This window comes from Eutrigla gurnardus, assembly GCF_963514095.1.
Source record: "Eutrigla gurnardus genome assembly, chromosome: 3".
In the NCBI taxonomy this organism is placed as follows: Eukaryota; Metazoa; Chordata; class Actinopteri; order Perciformes; family Triglidae; genus Eutrigla; species Eutrigla gurnardus.
Genome location: NC_139917.1, coordinates 28,551,545 through 28,572,369, shown reverse-complemented (window position 1 = coordinate 28,572,369; position 20,825 = coordinate 28,551,545). Strand labels below are relative to the sequence as shown.

General features: G+C 43.9%; 1 protein-coding gene across 1 annotated transcript in view; it reads right to left on the bottom strand.

The window, feature by feature from the left end:
- myo15ab (myosin XVAb) overlaps positions 1 to 20,259 on the bottom strand; it is a 44,606-nt gene extending 24,347 nt beyond the window's left edge. Inside the window, exons 1-30 of the mRNA XM_084005065.1 lie at positions 20,126 to 20,259; positions 17,294 to 20,002; positions 14,190 to 15,512; positions 13,092 to 13,979; positions 12,846 to 12,965; positions 12,397 to 12,714; positions 11,982 to 12,179; positions 11,649 to 11,887; positions 10,661 to 11,054; positions 10,293 to 10,375; positions 9,810 to 9,873; positions 9,586 to 9,695; positions 8,967 to 9,041; positions 8,769 to 8,859; positions 8,429 to 8,532; positions 7,683 to 7,746; positions 7,259 to 7,372; positions 5,992 to 6,153; positions 5,731 to 5,844; positions 5,558 to 5,616; positions 5,140 to 5,263; positions 4,940 to 5,035; positions 4,232 to 4,363; positions 3,428 to 3,553; positions 2,805 to 2,882; positions 2,463 to 2,602; positions 1,812 to 1,857; positions 1,577 to 1,701; positions 482 to 599; positions 215 to 390 (exon numbers count right to left, since the gene is read on the bottom strand). Coding sequence (XP_083861191.1) covers positions 215 to 390; positions 482 to 599; positions 1,577 to 1,701; positions 1,812 to 1,857; positions 2,463 to 2,602; positions 2,805 to 2,882; positions 3,428 to 3,553; positions 4,232 to 4,363; positions 4,940 to 5,035; positions 5,140 to 5,263; positions 5,558 to 5,616; positions 5,731 to 5,844; positions 5,992 to 6,153; positions 7,259 to 7,372; positions 7,683 to 7,746; positions 8,429 to 8,532; positions 8,769 to 8,859; positions 8,967 to 9,041; positions 9,586 to 9,695; positions 9,810 to 9,873; positions 10,293 to 10,375; positions 10,661 to 11,054; positions 11,649 to 11,887; positions 11,982 to 12,179; positions 12,397 to 12,714; positions 12,846 to 12,965; positions 13,092 to 13,979; positions 14,190 to 15,512; positions 17,294 to 19,945 — 8,333 coding nt within the window. The 5' untranslated portion in view covers positions 19,946 to 20,002; positions 20,126 to 20,259. The remainder of the gene's footprint in view (positions 1 to 214; positions 391 to 481; positions 600 to 1,576; positions 1,702 to 1,811; positions 1,858 to 2,462; positions 2,603 to 2,804; positions 2,883 to 3,427; positions 3,554 to 4,231; positions 4,364 to 4,939; positions 5,036 to 5,139; positions 5,264 to 5,557; positions 5,617 to 5,730; positions 5,845 to 5,991; positions 6,154 to 7,258; positions 7,373 to 7,682; positions 7,747 to 8,428; positions 8,533 to 8,768; positions 8,860 to 8,966; positions 9,042 to 9,585; positions 9,696 to 9,809; positions 9,874 to 10,292; positions 10,376 to 10,660; positions 11,055 to 11,648; positions 11,888 to 11,981; positions 12,180 to 12,396; positions 12,715 to 12,845; positions 12,966 to 13,091; positions 13,980 to 14,189; positions 15,513 to 17,293; positions 20,003 to 20,125) is intronic.
- Between the last annotated feature and the right edge of the window lie 566 nt (positions 20,260 to 20,825).

The window sequence follows — 20,825 nt, the reverse complement described above, 5'->3', positions numbered from 1 at the left end:
CCATTAAAGACAGCTTAAGCTTCAAAGACTCAATTTATAACTAGTGGTTTTCACAAAGAGCTCCAGGATAATTTTATAATAAATTCATGTCTATTTTCTTCAATTCATATCGGGGAAACCAGAATACTTAGCTGAGCTGGTATGTATGCTGTGAGAGTGCATCCCTTTGTTTTAGTCATGATGAGTCAGTAAGTTGACTTCAGGTGAACATTACCTGGCCAGGTAGCCTCTGCAGCGAGTTTCAAAGAGGATTACACGCCGCCGTAACTTGGCAAAGTTATTTCGGAAAAAAACAGCACGAGTTCGTCTCTGCAGCGTGATGGCGGCGATGTTCAGCACGCGGTCACGCTTCCCCTCCAACAGCTGATACAGCTCCTCTTTCAGGAAAATCTAACACACAGACAAATCTCAGCATCACAGTATTTACTCCTTCCGTATGATTCATTTGACATCATTTTGTACATGTGTAGAGAGAGCTCACCTTACTGACTCCCAGCTGGTAGGAACCAATCTTCACCGGACCAAGCTTGTGGAGCATGATGACACAGTTTTCTCCGTCTGCAGGTGGAGGATCCCTCATGCAGAGCAGGGCTTTATACCTGTGCATGCCCACACACACACATTTAAATGACCATTTAATATGAACTCTGGAGTAAATGTGGCCATGGATCAGTGAAATCCAAAGCTGCAACACGTTTCTTATTGCAACTCTGTGTGAATCTAAAATGTATTATTGGCTGTGAATCTGAGAAGTGTCTAACATAACATAATGGAAAGGACCCTACGGAGAAACTGTGTCATGTGACTTGTTGCTGGAAGACAACAGCGGCAACTTAAGTGAGAGTTGAAGCAGAGTTTGTTCTGTTGGAGTACAGAAAGTTTAGCTTCATGTTATCTAAAAGATTTTCAATGTATTGGCTGAATATTTATAGGTTTAGGAACGAGACTTCTCAGAAAAAAAAACACACAATAACAAACTGACCGGGTCAACTGAAAGGTAAAGAAAGAGGTTTCTTTTCTTTGTAGGATTTTCCATAATGTTGTGACATTTCTAATAACAATCTGAGCTTTCCAGTGGCAAAAATGATAGTGGATTTGCATCAACGGTGTGTAACTGCGATTATATTGCGGCCTATTTAGCGTCTGCCGATTACAGCGTTCTCCCTCAATACTGGATCAGTTTTAAAAAATGTTGTCCTGATTAGTCACCCTTTAATTATTTGCGTTAAGTTGTTATTATAGGTGACTGTAAATGTTGGACTCACACTGTAACACTATAAATTAGACTACTTTCACAGCCAGGTGTCAGAGGTGCTGAGAGATGAATTGGTTTCAGCGGTTTCCTACTGCAGGACCTGGCATGTGCCAGATGGCTATTTCAGCATGAAGAACTTGGTGTGTGAATTGTACCCACGCCAGAAAAAGCCAATCATTAAAGCAATTTTGACAATTTGAAGGTGGTGGTAAGAGGAGCAGAAACAATTCTTTGCGGTAAAGGAAGATGAGTCTGTGCTGTAATTTGGCTCACATGGTTCAATGAGAGGGTACATTTCTCCTCAATGTGGAAGTAACCAACCTTGTCAGGAAGCCGTGAAAGTGCAGTCTGATTGGATAACCCTCCTTCCTGATATGGATGGTCTCCATGATGCCAGAGTAATGCAGCTGAGTGTTGACAAGCTCCACGTCAAACACTCCGGGCTCCTACACACATACAATAACGTACACATGATACACGTGAGCCGCATGTTACAGATCAAATCAAAATGCAAAACACTGCAAACCTGCACACATCATCCAACTTGCAAATATACCTTATGATGGTTTGGCTTGATGCATCGCACAAAATAAGGGTTACACCTGCCACAGATAGATGAGAACGAATGGATGGATACATGAATGTATGATTTGATAAAGGCTTTGTACATTAGTCCAGCGCAGGGAAGTAAACTCTCCAACTGAGAGGAAACTCAGCAAAATCAATCAGGTAAGAAATCGGTAGAGCACGGTTTTACAGTTGAAGATACATGTAAACACTTTCAGACTGAAAGATCTCTCCAGAGGAGTCTATTTTTTCATCTGTAAGAGATGTGGCTGAGCTCAAATCAAGCAGATTCATCTTCCCGAGATAAATGGCTCCAACAAACACTGACATTGGAGGTTTGCAAGATTGCCAGAACTGCCCTCTCATCACTTTAGTCTATGTCTACCATAACCACTCTCTACATCTTGCAGTAACTCACAGTATCTGACAGGTGCAATGTCAGTATAACTTACATGTCTGCCTTGTAGGAGCAACGCGTAAAGTCAACATATATTTTACACTAAAGAGGGAGGCAATCATAACACTCATCAGTAGCAAAGATGCAGCAGTTGTGTGCACAACTTTACCGTTTTTCCACTGATGTTTTGAAGGTGCGTTAAGGTTTCCAAGTTGACCTAAAGGTTAAATATTTTACTCAAACCTTTCCATCTTCTCCAGCAGCTCCTGCAGACTGCTCTGGAACTTTGCGCTGACCGTGTTGGCCTGATAGCGGCGAGCCGTGCTGCTGTGCTGCATGTTAGACGTAGACTCTGAATGCTTTAGGAAGAGGCTGGAAATCAGCTGTATATACACACAAACACATCACAGAGGACAAAGAGGTCAGAGAATAATTACTAAAGAGGTTGGATATTTCTGAAAAAAAAACACCACAAAACAAAATCATGATATTTAAAATCTTTTTGGAGATCACTTCAGGAATAAAGAATTCTGTAAATGTTGGAACAATAAGAACCAGCACGTCAAGAGTATTTGAACATCTCACTCTGTTCTTGCTCTGGATGAAAAGGTCTAAGACATCCTGGCGGACCGCGTCAAAGTTCTTATCCAAGAATTTGTGCACCTGCACCACAAAACATTGTAAAAAACATTCAAACAAAATTCAAACCAGGAAGTTGAGATTTAATCTTAAACAATGAACAAACACATCACTCTCCTGTGCACATCAAGCAAAGGTGGATTGCATTATTACATTGAAGAAATAATTTGACCTTGTTTGATTTGAGGGAATGTTACGTAAAGGAAATAAAAAAAGGTGTATCGAATGAGAATCAATCAACACTAAATTTAGAAATATGAGAGGTGGATTGGCTTTGGGGGATTGGATTCTGTGTGCGTAACATGACTCATATTTACAGTTTCTAGGAAATGGAAGACATTTTGTTGGCTTTATCACAATAATAACATCAAACAGCTTCCTACTTAACAGCAGTGTTGTAGATTTTGCTTATCAATCCCTCATCTTGTGGTCATATGAGAAGATTCATATATTTTGAGAGAATAGATGTATTGATGTTTGTTATTTCTTTTGTGAAACATCTTAAAGTGTTACAAAGAAAAATGTGTTTTTCAAATAGTTTGAGAAAGAAAAGAAAGAAAGAAATGTACCTGGTATGTGACTTTACCAGCAAAGTGCTTCAAGGTGAACTCTGGCAGTGGCATCTTTGGCCTGGCATACAACGCGTCGTTCCCATGGTGATAGTGGCACTTCTGAAGGAAGGTGTGGTCTGTTGCCTGGCGATGATTTTAGACTGTTACACATCTCTACAGCACAAACACATGTCTCCTGTGTGTGTTCAGAAGATTCCCTCAGTCAGTTACCCGTGTAACAGCGTGTTCATATTTCACTCAGAGCATCAGAGACATAATAAGTTTATCTCAAGATGAGCTGCTCGGCTTCTTACATTAGGAGCCCTGGGAATAACGATAACGGCAGATCAGCAATCAAGTGAGCGTGTGGGATAGTTTTGTATTGATCTGAACAGACTACAATACAATTCAGTCTACTGGTTTATGAGAAATCCAATACAAAACTCAATTTATTTTCAAAATTGTGGTATACAATATTTAAATCATGTTATATTCAGCTGATTCTCTTTGTTCACAATACACTGAAGTAATACAACATTTTTAAAGTTTCTCGCGATCGAATCTAACTTCATTTTAAGTTCACATACTCGCTACAGAATGTCCCAGTAGATTGGATCTTTGTGCACTTAGACAACAGTTTTCAAGGGAGCAATGAATCATTAACACCCTTTGCTTTAATTAAGAACTGTTTGTGTTAATCAATCTCACGCCTAATTCTCCATCAATCATCATTTATTCCATTAATATCAGTTTTGTTTATCATTATCTTTCAATAATTTCCTATGACTTGGGAAATTAAGAGCTCGACAAGTGTGAATGTACCTGAGGGAAGCCGCACTGGTCATCCAGTATGCGCAGTATCCCATGAGGCTTAGCAGCGATGAGGTCGAGACAGGCCTGGTTGTGGCTGAAGGGCTGCTGCTGCCATGTGATCTGCTCCCGCATGTACTCCTCCTACACACACAGCACAAGAGGTCATCAGGTTGGAGAATAGAAAACTCTGAGCACTGTTTTCCAGTTCTCACTTCAGCTAGAGTATCGCTGTGGCCACTACAGTTAGACCTCGTTGGTTTATGAGAGCTTTCCTGAAATAATAGCGCCATCAGTACATTTACTGTAATGTTTAAGCCAGACTGTGAATGTGAGGATGGGTTACTATGTATCAAAATGTTTCCTTTCATCCCATTTCCCCCAAAATTATTATGCGTCTACATGGCCAAGAAACTGGCTTTGCACTGGAGAAATCTATCTAGGGAAATAAGGTTTCTCTCTTCCTCTAACTCTTGCGTTCTTGTACAAGTGGAGTTTAAGCAGGTTACCGTAGAAGGCGGCCTGTAACCCAGTTACTTAACTGCATGTGAACACACTGAATTACTACATATTGCAATGTGCAGCAAGGACCTGTCTCATGATTAAAGGTGGCTTTTCTTTCATACTTTTTCCCCCACATTTAGGCTGTTTTTAAACTAAGTGTCTTCTTATTTGCAGATCCATCCACACTGGGAAATATTAACTTGTAATTTCCCTGACCTGCTCTTCCTGGAAGATGATCCTGTTAAAGAAGAACTGCAAAGTTTCATTGGCGTAGTTGATGCACAGCTGCTCAAAACTGTTCACTTGTAGCTCCTGGAGGGTGATGAGAGGAGACAATGGGGAGTTGAGTTAACACGGGTCAGCTCAGACGCATCAGTGCTATAGCATTATTGAGCAAAATCAATCTTTAGACTGACCTCAAATCCATATATGTCCAATATGGAGATGGAGTGGGCTTCGTTGCGAGGGTAGACCCGTCCGTTGATGCGCTCTGTCAGCCAACTAAACAGCAGCGAGTACAGGATCTTGGCAACGGCATCTCTATGAAAAACACACAATAAGGTTTCTATGGAAACAGAAAACCCGGTTCCTATGGAAACAGAGGACATCTGAAAAATCTATCCCCCAGCCCTGACGTCCTTTGTCCTCACACGCCTCTACCAAAGATTGGGAGAGAATATCAAAGACGCTTCACTCCCTCACAGTAGTCTCCTGGTATGATTTTTTTTTTTTTAAATGAGGACTAAGTCAGATAGACTTTTATTTCAGGTTGCTCTATGCAGAAATAGGCGCGTAGTATTTAATTTAACAGAGACAATATTCAGACTCACTCACCTGGCGTCCACAGCACTCTCCACTGTGAGCGGCGTGAAGATCTTCTCCCTCACTGTATCCTGGGGAATCAAACACATCTGTTTAATGACAGCATCTCTCTAATTGTTATCATATCACCTGCTGTATATCTACGATATGTGTGTGTGATGGTTTATATGAAGTGTTCTGCTCACCATCAGTTTAAAGGTGACAGACTTCTGCAGGCCATCAGGTGAGACCTGCAGCAGCTCAGCTACCACCCTGATCTCCTGGGCGCTCACCACCGACGCGACCTCCTGACCCTCAGCCTGCAGGGACGCACGCCCACACGTACCGAGTCGCACACATTCATTATTACCACCATCGATCAACATCATCATTATCATTCAGCCGTGAAATGAAATGCACTGATGTGTGTGTGTGTGTGTTTGTGTGTGCGTGTGTGACAGAGAGACCTGATGTGGCTGGAAGTAGACATTCCCCAGATGAAGGACAGAGGACAGAAGTCTGTAGATGCTGTTTTGCTCCTCTGGGGTGAAACAGAGGATGTCCATGGCACTCAGCAGACGCCTGAAGTCTTCGCCATCATCCTTTCCCTCTATGGTACAATCCCCTCCCTTACACACACACACACACACACACACACATACACACACACACATCATTATCAACAACAACATATTTACCCTCAGCCTGTTTAATCTCAGCTCTAATTAAGGAGCAACTTATCAACAGCTGAAAGTGTTGTTTTTGCAGACCCCTTTGGTTTTTAAACTTCTCACCTTGATGCAGAAGTAGATGTGATGTAAACATGACATCACTGCTGGGTGTGGTTACTGGTGCAATAGTGCACGCTTCAGCCACAGAGGGCAGTGAAACATTGCTTTCAGCCTCATGTTACATTACTATTCTAATACACTTGCTTGCAGGAGTAACCAAGACTAATAACAATGTAATTAGTCAAGGATCTTTAATCAGCTTTGGTGAGGGCAACGTGTTGCTTTGTGTTTCATCACATCTCATGAAGTGGTAGAAAGAAATCCAACAGCGCAAACCAGCTCAATATGGAGCAACGACTTACTCAGAGGAAAAAGTCAGGGGATCACCAAAATCAGTCAAATTAGTTCTCTGTTGAACATGAAAGTCAAATTACATGGTAATCCATTTATAGTTGTATAGATTTCAGACCGGACCGACCAACTGACCAACAAACATTACCATCCACGTGCCACAACATAACTACATTGATTGTTTTCTTAATATTTTCCATTCTTTCATTTGTGAAATGTTGGATCGTCTTTGCTCCTTTCCGTTAATCTACTCTCATAGACACACGCAACATGATGGAGGGGACACAAGAAGTCTGCTTGCTTTGTTTGAGGGGTCATAAAAAACGCTGAAGGGCAATACAAAAATCATAACATCAAGCATTCAAGCCTTACTAGAAAATATACACAGTAATGACTTACATATCCGCTTTGGACAGAAGTCAGCAAATTACATTCATCACTCAATATATCTCAGATACAAAGACTCCGAACTGCAAAGGTCCCTTGCTCTGTATTTAGGGACCGCAATGTGTTCTGTGTTTGTGCCATTAATCACTTTGCAGAATAAATGTGACATTTTCAGAAAATTGACATCTCATTTGTTAATATGACTGTGAAATTGATTACAGTGACCACTCCTTATGTGTGTGTGTGTGTGTATTTCTCTGAGCACCTGATTCAGATAGTAGTACGTCTCAGCTTCCTGCAGATACAGTGAGCGCTTCTCATGAGGAGGAAGACCTGCCAACATCTCATAGAAGATGTGATAGTTCCTCTCCGATTTGGCCTGTGGACACACACGTGAACACAAACACACACGCACACACACACACACCCATGTGACATTCATAAATCAACTGTCACGTGACACTTATTAAACCTCTAATATTTACAAATACATAATGACTGATTGAAATAATTTCAAATGGATGAATGACGAGCCGAGTCACAGTGGGTGACTGTGTAACGATAGAGTGCAACATGTTTGACACCTCTCATGCTGTCTTCTTCAACAATCTCCTCTTTCTCACAATGACTCATTGGTAAGAAGACTCCACCTGACCTCCTGAGTGTGTGTTTGTGTGTGTGTGTTTCACCTGAAAGACAATGCGGGACTTCTCCAGCAGGTACTGAGACGTTATGGCACCGCTGATTACACCCCTTGTAAAGGACACACACACACACACACACACACACACACACACACACACACACACACACACACACACACACAGTAAGTCCGAGTTAAGTAACAGATCATGCATGTGTAATGTCCCAGGATTTTCTCTGTTCTAGCAGAAGATCAACTACTCATCTAACTGTGTTACTGGAACATGTTAGCATATTCTCCACTAAGCCCAGCATGTGTGTGTGTGCGTGTGTGTGTGTGTATTTGTGTGTGTCTGAAGCCTATGCAGAAGTAAACTGTACAGGCTGCTTGTATTTATCCCAGAGAAACTACAGCCAATCTGTACTCTTGCTGGAGACAAATGCCTGATCAGATTTGAAGGGAAATATTGTTTAATTCTAATCTATGACATGTGTGTTACTATGGTAATGCATTAATATAGCAACAATCAATCAATTGTAGTCCGGTATCATGGGATAAAAAAAAAGAAGATGAAAACTCAAATGCATTTTTACACATTTCCTGGATAAAAAAAGTGCTATGTTTCTATGTTCAACGCTGCTTGCTGCGTTCGTTTTTAATTTCAAAGTTGAATGAGTTGCAAAAAGTTTAAAGTACTGTCCCTATTTTAAAGTGTTTTCTTTAAAAATACAACTTTGATGTGTTCTTTTTCTGATGATCTTGACTACATTGGTATAAGTTGTTACTACTCACTCCTCCAAGTAGATCTGCGTATATTTGCCAAAGCGTGAAGAGTTGTCATTGCGCACTGTTTTGGCATTCCCAAAAGACTCCAACAGGGGCATGGCCTCCAGGATCTGACAAATCACCACAGACAGAAGTGTTACCATGACTACTTTCGACAGGGATGGCGGTTGTTATAAGAGCAAACACAAGCAGGGGAATACCTTACCTCTATCTGATGGGAGATGATGGATAAGAAGTGATGCATAAGACGGGAAAGTAATATCAGTTTTAGGTGAAATGACCATATTTGAACTGTATTTGCTAGCGTGCGTGTACTAAAGGTACATAATAAACTGCACATGTCTACCTGCTGTGTCACGTTGCATTTGTGATGTATGGCTGTCAAGTAACGCAGGAGCAGTTTAGTGGCTTCAGTCTTTCCTGACCCACTTTCCCCGCTGTAATTATAAACAAACTGTTAACATGAGTCTCTTACATTTCGTTACTCGTTAACAGGATGTTACAGCAAATTCAAAATGCCTGTGACAGTAAAAACTTTTCATACCTGATCACAATGCACTGGTCCTTTTTGGCATCCATCATGGTGGTAAATGAGAGATTAGCAATGGCAAAAAGATGACTGCAACACAACAAATGGAAAACACATTTGTATGGTCATTGGTTGTGTGTACACCGTTGTGTGTGTTGTGATGTTAAGTGGTAGTGAAATCCATAACCAAACTCTCCCTTGGCAACCAACCAACAGCAGTGTAATATGAACCTCTTCCTAACACCTGAGAGTGCTGACATTTACACATCGATTTGCCATCATATTGCATCTCAGAGCACAGCTTACGACACATGTAGACCGATGTAATACAACAGTATTGCACTCAGTGACACACAGACTCAAAGGTCACAGTTAATAGTTGGAGAGCTCTGTTGGTGTATTCTGTTTAAAACTAGGAAAGAGCTAAGGCTGCAATCATCTAAATGTGTTAATTAAAAACCAAATGTTCAGAATTTGTTTCTTCTGCATTTGGACCTGAATATGTTTTTAAAATACAAATTATGATAGGCAATCATGAGATGTGGCATATTTCCTTTCAACTGAAAAAGTCGATGGTATTATGATGGTCTAACACACAAACACACACACACGCACACATGCTCCCAGGTCTTACGGAGGGTTGTCACTCAGGCCGCGGCCCTCATACTGAAGCACCATGTCTGTGCCATAAATGTTGAGCAACTTGTAGGGATTCACAGAAACGAGGATGCTGCCTATGTAGGTCTGTGTGGAGGAAAATGAGAGAAAGAAAAAGGACAAGAAGGTGATGTAGCAGGTGATGTCCCATGACATTTGATAATGTTAGTTATCAATTTGCATATAAGGAATTAAACATACATATACTAGTTCCTGGTCGTAGCGCTTCTTCAGGTTCATCAGAACTGTAGTCTCATTCAGCTCACTGAAATTCAACACACAAGAGCACATATTGTCACACTTTAGCAGGATTAGCACACACACACACACACGTTCATATCCAATATTAATTACTTTTCAATGACATTTAAGACATGGCAACATGACAGGACATAATTGTGTAATTCGTTCTTTCAAACTGCTCAACGATCTCATGCAGAGGACTCCGCGGGCTGTCAAGATATCTATTTGGATATTACTCAATGGTAGGGATTTCTTTCTGAGCTCCACACTTTTTAAAGGATTTTCAAAGCCTACAGGCACACTGGGACACACACACAGATACACTTGGAACAGTTGCTCAAAGAAACTGAAATGATATGCATCTAAACGACAAACAAAATGCTTGTAAGTGTGTGACATGAATCACTGTGAGGCTGTTTGTTAATACTGGATTGTGCTTACGGCAGCTGTGTCATGTCCTCCATTCCCTCGGCCCAGCGTTTTACCCTGTAGCCTGTTGTGGGCATGCTTAGGACAGAGTAGATCTGGACACACACAGAATGGTATGTAATTAGTCCAACACTGGCATGCAACAAAGCTTGAGGGATATTGTTATCAATTGATGCAGAGATTATATAAAATACTCTGAAATTCAAACTCATTTTGTGGGCCATCCAGCTATGTAGTATTCTTCACAGTTATGCCTTGAATGTCTATATCATACTAATTCCCATCCAAATGTATTTTCCTAACTGTCATCAAATAATTCTCCTAAATGCTGCCTTTATAGACACAAATGAATACACACATGATTTCAAAAGAATAGCTACCTTGTCATACCAGCTTTGACCAGGTACTCTATCTCTGTCAGGAGCCCAGTTTGTGTCCTGAGGCTGTCCGTCCACAAGTCGAGGTGATGGTAAACATCCTTCTAACACCCCATCTTCTCTGTACATGGACCACTTTGTCAGATTCTGGACCGTCCCATGTGGTAAAACCCTCTCAGCTGCCCAAACGTCTTCCCCTCCTTCCCCTCCTCCTTGGGCATTCCTGGCCCAGTGTCCTGAGCGTGGCCCATAGGGTTGAACCACAGCGTAGCAATTATCCTCACCCTGCAGGCCTGTTGGCACCCTGTATGAGGCATAGCGTAGATGCTGGTTTTGGACAGCATCAGACAGCCTTGGGATGTGGAAGCTACGTGTGAGAACAGAGCCATCCGGCAGCCTGTGGAACAAGCAAAGCAGTCTCCAATAAGTACTTACATTTCAGTACTTGTCGATACCGAAGTACTGAGTTTTTAATAATACCATTACAGTTCTAACAATTACTTGAAAAAAAATGTTTTTTTTGCGATACTAGTGGAAAACACTGTGGTGCATATTCATTTCGAATATGCAATTAGCAGTGCAATTTCATCACTCAGTCAGATAACAGATAACAGTAACAGATTTTCACGTTTATGGGTCTGGCTCTCGCTTTGCTGTGATCAAGCCAAAGACTGCTCTTTTGTTCCTTTTCGGCAGTTCTGGCACCACCTTTCCCGGTGCACTGCCCTGATTATGAAACAGTGATCGCATTGGTGTAATGCTGCAAGTGTTTTCACATGAAAACAGTCCTCAGAGTTTTTTTGAGCACTGGGGGCGGGACTACATTTGAGAATTGGTAGGCAGCTGCCTCCTAATTCTCTATCAGCAGGAAACCCTGGCTGTGGAAATGCCGACAGAATTAGAAAAATTGACTTTTAGTTCACATATTTCCTTTATTATCAATTAAAGGGTTAATGCCTAGATTGAAGCTTGATGTCTTGTAGTGCCCTACCTGTATTCGGCACCACGGAGTCCGTCATTCCGCAGCGCAGCGGAAAGATTGGGAGGGGTGGGTTTGGGTGAGCCTGACAGTACAGAGTTGTCTAGATGATAGAGACCTGCAGACCGAAGTGCCTGGTTTTGCCTCAGAGCAGCTGAAAGGTTGGGAGTGGAAGGCTTCTGGCCAGGGATAACCAGGGAACCATCAGGGAGCTGGTAAGATGCATTACGAAGGCTCTCATTCATAAGAGCCTGCAGAGCAAGACACCAAGTATTATTCAAGTTTCCCTGAAAAAAATAACGTGCTGCAGGAAAGTTAAATTAAGTACATTTAACAGGCACACACTTTAGACAACTTAGGAGCAACTGGTTTTCGTGGGTCAATGATGATGGTTCCATCAGGCAGGGTTAAGGACACACCCTTTAGATAGGGATTCTGCAGGGCAGCTGCCAAGCTGGGGCTCTTTGGTTTCCTTGGGTCCACTATAATAGTTCCATCTGGGAGGGTGTATGTAGCTCCTTTCAAGGCTGGATTATTGAGGGCCTAAGGTCAAACAAGTGCAATTAAATGAATTGTCAGTAGAAACAGCAGCTTTAGTATTTGATAACCAATTATTATTGGCAAAACAAGATCTATATCAATATCTGTATCAACTACAGATGAGAAGGGAGGACATCTTAATAGATCAACACTCAAAGTAACAGGTAGTGTGACAGTAAAGGAACATCTACATCACCAAAGAGTTTCAACCATAGCTAACCTGAGCCAAGTTTGGTGAAATGGGTATATTGGGGTCATGGACCCCTTCAGGTAGTGTGAAGGAGGCGTTCCGCAGGGCAGAGTTTTGAAGGGCGCCTGAGAGGTTTGGAGAGACTGGTTTCCTTGGATCGATGATGATAGTACCGTCGGGCAAAGTGTAAGACGCACTTTTCAGGTAAGGGTTCTGGAGTGCTGCTGCAAGGTTTGGGGACTTCGGTTTTTTGGGGTCAATCACAATGGTACCATCGGGTAGAGAATAGGAGGCTTCACGCAGTGCTGGATTGCTTAGCGCCTTAGCCAGGTTTGGGGAAATGGGTTGCTGAATGAGCAGAGCAAGAAAAATATTCGACAGCTTAAACTTATACATGGTTTACAATATAATGTACAGAGAAGACATGAATGCAACATTAAGAGGTAAATTAATTTAAAGGATCATGAGTCATGGGTTACTTGCTGTCTCGGGTCTATAATTGTGCCATCAGGGAGAATATATGAAGCAGTCTTCACGTTCTGGTTCTGAAGAGCTCTGGAAAGGTTAGGAGACATGGGCCTCTGGGGGAGTCGTGGGTCCTGTGTGGGAGGGGTGGAGTGTAATACAGGAGAGTACTGTAATAAAAAATTGTCTTTGGTCCTTGTTTAGACAAACATACATGGCATGGTTGCATGGTTATTTTGATATGTTCCTTCTATACCTACCCTGATAACTGATCCATCAGGCAAGGTGTATGTGGCTCCACGGACTTGTTGGTTTTGCAAGGCATGGCCAAGCAACGGGGAGGAAGGTGATTGTGTATATGGTGACACCAAGGTTCCATCTGGCAGCCGGTACGATGCCTGCATCAACTGTGGGTTTTGCAGGGCACTTCCTAACATTGGTGAAGAGGGCGGTGGGGGTCCATATGGGGACCGTCTGAGTTGCACAGGTGTCTGATAAGATGCTTGGCGGATGTTTGGGTTCTGTTGAAGGGCATTGTGGACCTGAGGCCCAGCTGGTGCATAAGGGTTTCGCCGTTGCATCATAGGGGATCTTAAAGATGAGACATTCTGCAAATGAGACCGGTTCTGTAGGGCATCATGCAGCAGTGGTGATGGGCCAGGCTCAGAGATATAATCATAAGGAGTAACAACAGTGGGTCCGTATGGTGAACGGAGCTGTGGGGTCTGATAAGAAGCCACACCTCTTAGTGCCTGACCATGTCTCATGGCTCCAGACAGCATTGGAGATGAAGGTACAGATGAGGCATATGGGGACTGAGGCCTCTGAAGCGGAGTGACATAGGAAGCTCCCCTCACTGCTTGGTTTTGCATAGCTCCAGACAGCAAAGGGGAGGATGGGGGCATAGGTTGTTCATAAGGGGACATTGGCCTTTGAAGAGGAGTCGCATAGGAAGCTCCCCTCACTGCTTGGTTTTGCATAGCTCCAGACAGCAAAGGGGAGGATGGGGGCATAGGTTGTTCATAAGGGGACATTGGCCTTTGAAGAGGAGTTGCATATGAAGCTCCTCTCACTGCTTGGTTTTGCAGGGCTCCAGACAGCAAAGGGGAAGAAGGGGGCATAGGTTGTTCATAAGGAGACATTGGCATCTGTAAAGGAGAAGCATAGGATGCATCCTGTATAAGTTGATTCTGCAGAGCCCGAGACAGCATGGGAGATGAAGGGGCCATAGACTGCTCATGAGGTGACATTGGTCTGTGCAGTGAGGTAACATAGGAAGCATCCCGAATTACCTGGTTGTGCATCGCACCGGAAAGCATAGGGGATGAGGGAGCGTAAGGTTCTACATATTCGGTTACCATTTCTCCCATCACCTGGCCTGGTTCTGGGCCAAAGGGGGATGCGAAAGAGGCCTGTCGGATGGACTGGTTCTGCAAAGCGCCACTTAACATTGGAGAAGAGGGGGTGATATGGTCAGCATAGGGGTCAGACACATACGTTTCTGGTGGATGGGCAGAATGACGGGGCAGGAGCCGAGAGGACTGACGGGAAAGTCGAGGAGAGAAGCGTGGGGATGCAGGCTGTGACATGTGTTTAAGGGAGGGCAGTGGAGAGGCGGGAGGCATCCTTCTTATAGACTGCTGGGCCATGAGGGGACGTCCTCGAGCCACGGGGCGAGGAGGATACCGGCCGGATTCTCTCCTGCCAAGGGGGGCACGGTGGACCATGTGAGGGGAGTGAAAAGGGGAGCAGAGGGAGGAGTCCACTGTGAGAACAGAAGACCTATTGCTTCGTATGGAGGAGGCACGGAATGGATGCACATTCTGGGTGGGTGGGGGCACTGGCCGTCCTCGGAGACCCATAGGTGAAGGCCTGACAGTACCTAAGGGAACATTTCCCCCCATTCGAGGCCGGGCCAATGGTGTTGGTTCCCTGAGCAGCCGAGTTGAGCGACGAGACAGGGTAGGAGATGATGGGGCATGCCGAGGCCCTGCAGGGGACAAACTGCGACGAGATAGGGAGGGAGAGGGAGATGGTCTTCTACTGAGCTGTGGAGAGTGAGGGGGAGATGGATGACCAGGGGAGAGGGGAGGGGAGGGTGGGCCACGCATCTTCCTCCCTCCAAATGGACTGCGGACAGGAGAGGGTGAGGCTGGGGGACTTCGCCTCCTCATGGAAGCACGAGGTGAGGAAGGTGGAGAACGTTGTCTCATTGATGCTCTTGGTGAGGGTGGAGGACTTCGCTGGATCATGGAGGCACGGGGTGAGTGAGGGGGTGAGGGCCCTCGAGTGAGGGGAGACGGTGATCTCTGAGGCTGCATTCTATGACGGCTGTGGGGGGAAGCCATGGGGGAGGAAGTAGGTGAGATTTGTCTCAACATAACAGAGGGGGGTCTTGGCGCATTAATAAACCCACTCCTTATGGATGGTTGTGGGGAGGGGCTGCGTCTTTGTGGAAGTAAAGGAGAAGGTCCTGGGGAAGCCATGGCAGAGGGATGGCGCTGCATCTGTGGGGAGGGCATGATGACGGAACGGCGGGATGGAGTCGGGGAGGGTTGTAGACGCCGTGAAGGACGGGGGGACATACTTGCTTGCTTAATAATCATGGCAGTTGGAGTTGGGATTACTGAGCCATAACCCTGTTGCTGTGACATCATCATCGGGTCTGTCACCATCTGCTGCTGGAAAAACACACCAAAACATATGTGTACAGTACATTCAGAATCAAAAAAGTGAGCAATACATTTAGTTCAAATGGGGCAGCAGTGCTGAATACTGAATAAACTATCCATCCATCCATCCATTGTCTAAAGCTTATCCTGTATTCAGGGTCGCGGTGGCGGGGGGGTGATCCCAGCTGTCATTGGGCGAAGGCAGGGTACACCGTGGACAGGTCGCCATTCCATCGCAGGGCTAACATGTAGAGATAGACAACCATTCACGCTCACATTCACACCTACGGGACAGTCATCAATGAACCTATCCCCATCCTGCATGTCTTTGGAGTGTGGGAGGAAGCCGGAGAACCCGGAAAGAACCCACGCTTACACGGGGAGAAAATGCAAACTCCACACAGAAGGAACCCGGGGCCGACCTGGGAATCGAAACCAGGACCCTCTCGCTGTGCTACCCACTACACCACCGTGCAGCCCCTGAATAAACTATTTAGGGAAAATGTGAACACCTTATGCAAAATAAGTTCTAGAACTGGCATATGCTCTACAATTATAAGTATTTTGTGGACTGGATATCTGTGTCAGTGCTGTAATTGGAACATGTGGAAGAAATCTTAGCAGAGAAATGGCATTGTCAGTGGGAGTCAAATTGAGGCATTTTTTATGTAATTGGTATTTAGATGATCTGATCTGATTATTGGTTATACGACAGGTGTGACATAGGTGCTTTTACTTGTGAAGATCTCATACCCAGCAATGCACTACATTGCATCAGTGCATCTACCATCAACTCTGGGAGAGTAGGGGCTGAGCCCTGCATGCTGCGTTGAAGTATCGCACAGCATGAAAGACTGCAAAATGCAGTATGAGACTCTTTATTTATGTAATTAACCAACTTTATGTGCACTCCTTTAATTTCAGCTCAGTGTGAGTCTCTTGCGTTATGCTGTCAATCTATGGTGCATGGTGTTTCACTGCAGACAGCATAAGCAGACAAACACTGGAGGAAACTCCCTCAAGACAACGACAAGGCCTAAAAGATTACAGAGGTTCTTTTTCATTTATATTTTCTTTCTGATTTCTAAATTAAAGAAAAACAAAAACAGAACAGCTAGGATTTTTTTCTTAATGCAATGAAGAGCTATTAATGGCCATGCATATACATTGGATTGATTTTAATAACTTAATGTAGCCTACTCGATGTATATGAAATCTGCAATAAGTCCCCTATTGGCACACAACCAGCTAACAAACAATCTGAGGGTCATAGGAAAGCCTCTTGCTAGAAGGTGGTCGCTGCTGCTTGATGTCAGTTGTGTTGTATCTTTTAGTCAAAAATGAATTAAAAGAAATATCAAGTGAATTAGTCTTCTACTATGTTTTTTATGTGTAATATATCAGTTATTGTAGATAATTGGAAGAGTAGCCACTGATTGGCTGTTAAATAGCCATAACTATATCTACTCCTGTGCTATATTTTTAGATTTCACTTCCTGAAAATGTGGCAGAACATTTTCTTAGTTGTAAGAGATGCTTTGGCTCTTCCTCTAGGATAGGATTACGTAAAATTAAAAACTACATGCTGTTGAAATCAAGCTGGTTGCTGGGAGGGGCTGTGGAGGTGTGCTCTCTAGAAGACAATGGCCATTTTTGTCCCTTTTTCACATGTTCACCCCACATTATATATAGGATTCTGATTGAATGTTGGCAAAGTTGCCCTTCTGTTACCCTGTTACATTTCAAAGTCTAGTAATACAACATCAGTGACACAACAGTGCTTGAATTACCTGTGGTGAAAGCATTTGCGGAGACATCATCTGTTCCTGCGGCAACATCATCTGCTCTTGTGGTGACATAATCTGTTGTGACATCATCTGCTGATGTGGTGACATCATTTGCTGGGGAAGTGTTTGTTGCTGTGGTAATATCATTTGTTGCTGTGATGACAGAACCTGTGACGGCATCATTTGGCCGGACATGCTTTGTTCCTGTTGTAACATGATCTGCTGCTGTGGTGACATCATTTGTTGCTGTGGTGACATCATCTGCTGCTGTGGCGACATCATTTGTTGCTGTGGTGACATCATCTGCTGCTGTGGTGACATCATCTGCTGCTGTGGTGACATCATCTGCTGCTGCGGTGACATCATCTGCTGCTGCGGTGACATCATCTGCTGCTGCGGTGACATTATCTGTGGCGGCATCATCATTTGTTCTTGAGGGGACAACATAGTTTGTTGTTGAGAAAACATAATTTGTTCTTGAGGAGACATTGCCATTTGTTGTAGCGGTGACATTCCCATTTGCTGCTGTATTGACATCATGTCCCCAAGCTGACCTGGGGCAAGAGGATACTGGTCTTCATACTGGATTTCTGACATGTCTTCAAATTCTGGATCAGGTGGCAAAGTAGGTAGAGGAGGCATGGGCACATCAAGACGCTCTTTCCCAAATAGGCGCACTTGAGGTCTCGGAACTCTAAATGTCATCTCCCCTCCCTGAATTTCACCGGTATCATCCCTATATTGATCATACTGGTCTGCATACTGGTCCCCATACAGGCCCTGCACCTGATCCATCCCTTGCCCTCCAAAGCCAAAGACTTGCTGGCCTCCTTGTGGGAACCCGATGGCCTGCTGGGAGCTGTAGTCTTGGTAGGGCATGCCAGCATCACTATAACTAAGTTGATGGCCTGGTGGAAATACCCCTTGCATTCCCATAGTTGCTGCATAAGGATCCTCATAATAACCCGCCTGTCCGTTGTCATAGTAACCCCCTTGTCCATCACCGTAGTAAACTCCTTGACCATTTTCATCATAATAACCCTGAGCCTGAGGGTCAAGGAAACCATCTAGCTCTCCACCGTATATATGGTCCTCGCCCATAAGTGCATAGTTGTCCAGACCCTCATTGCCATATATTGCCATTGCCTGTTGTTGCTGGCTACCATAGTAATTCGCTTCCTGGTTATTATAGTAGCCTTGGGCAGAGGCATGAGGGTTATAGTAGTCCCCCGTGCCATCATCATAAAGACCAGCTTCATAATATTCTGCATTTGGATCATAGAGTCCTTCTTCCTCATAGTAACCCAGATCTTGATAGTCCACCACCCCTGCTCCATTGTCATAATAACCAAACTGACCATGACTTCCATATGCTGCCATTTCCTCTCCATCTCCATAAGCACCATAACCATCACCATAGCCCCCATAACCATTCCGGTGGACTGGATGTCCCTGTTCATATCTATAATCCTCCTCCCCATGTTCATAGCCATCGTTATGGTAGCCATGATGATGATCCCTGGAGCTGGCACGCCGGTTATGTGCTCTTTGTCCATCCCAGGCATGGTGACCTGCATTTCCTCGCATCTTAGTGGACAGGAAGCGATTGGTCAGCCAATTAGTTGCTGCCGCAACCTTACCCAGCAACGCACTTCTGTTCTTGAAGTCATCAGGTGGCCCATCTTTATTCTTTTTTCCAAATAAGCTCTTGAAGAAGCCCCCCTTCTTCTCATTTGAGTCTTTGATTCCTCCCAAACGCAGCAGCATATAAGTTGGCTTCTTCCCATCATTTTGCTTGTCTTTGGCCTCCTTCTCCTTTTTCCTCTTTTTGCTAGCCTTAAACCTCATCATGAATCGAGAGGTGTTCTTCAGCATAGACTTGCGGCGTTTCTTCTTAGCTAATCGGTTCCTTCTCTTCCCCAACCCTAGGAACAAACGTGATGTACTTTTCAGCTTCTTCCTGCTGTTCCTGCGCCTCCTGAAGCCAGAAAACTTCATGAACATCCTGGACATGTTCTTCAGGCCTTTCCTTGGGATTTCCTTAATCGGAAGCTGTGGAGCTTCCTCTTTCTTTTTGCCTTTCTTCTTCTTTGCATCACCATCAGATTGCCCTCCTTTATGGTGGCGGCCATCTTTAGATTTCTTTTTGCCGTAATCCTCTTCTTCGTCCTCCTCTTCTTCGTCCTCATCCTCCTCATCATCCTCTTCTGAATCCCCTCGTCTAGACTTCCGCCCTTTCTTTTCCTTTGCTCCCTTGCCTCCTCGCCCCCTCCCTCTCCTGTCATCCTCTGAGTCTTCCTCCTCATCTTCTTCACTTAACTCTTCGTCCTCTTCCTCATCACTCAGGAGTTCCTCCTCTTCCTCCTCGGACTCCACTTTCTTACCTTTGCCTTTTCCTTTCTTTCCATCATCTTTGCCCTTGGGTGGTTCCTCCTTTCCCTTCTTCCCCCCTTTCTTATCATCTTTCCCGCCTTTCTTATCATCTTTCCCACCTTTCTTATCGTCCTTTCCACCTTTCTTATCGTCCTTGCTGTTTTTCTTGTCGTCTTTTCCTCCCTTTTTGTCATCCTTCCCTTTCTTTTCCTCCTCTTTCTTTTTCTCTGGTTCAGGTTTTCCACCCTTCTTTGCATCCTTCTTGGGGTCTTTCTTGGGCATTTTCACAAGCGACTAGGACCACACCATGCCCTCTCTTCACGATGCAATGCTGTAAACCTTTAAACACACAAATACACATATTATATACACACTGTATGGAAGACAATACTGTATTTTATGTATAAAAAAAAGAAATTATTATGCGACGTATAAAAAAGAAAATATGATGGGGAGTCTGACCTTTAAAAGATTCTTTGGTTTAGATATATCTAGTTGACTTTGCGCAAGCAATATATGCAGGTTCTGTGTGAGGACAGATCCAACTGGCCAAAGCAGTTCTGCACTGCCCAAATCTGGTCCCCATGAAGACTCCTGCCCAGACGTATAGCAAAATGTCAGCAATCTTTATCCCACGCACACATAGACATATGCATATATGCACAAACTCTAGCAAAGACCAATTAAGAAAACGCTGTACTTCATATCATTCCCCCATTCAGGAACTGTGAAAATGTTAGAAAATGATCAAGTCAGGGCTAATGTTGCCCAAATAAAAAATAAGTACTATATGTCTGGCACACACAGCTGAACAGACAGGTGTCGAGCAGCAGATGTATTGATCAGGCATTATAAAAGTGTTGAAAAGTGAAGTTTTTCTAATTTACACAGTATGATCCCTGCAGCTTTGCTTGCTATAAAATTGAATACAAGCACTAAAAACCACACAAACAAAACATGTAGCCGTTACTCCAGCTCAAGCTCCACCCTCTCTATGGTCAAGTCTTTTTCTTAAAGTTGTCCCAACACTCATTCACCAAAACGGCTTTACATCATAGTCACCTCGACATTCAATGACAAATAGTAGAGAAGAAGAAGTGTGCTGGTCGCCAGAATCTCTGCAGTCTTCAAAGTTGTCGTCCTTGCTGTTAATCTCTTCTTT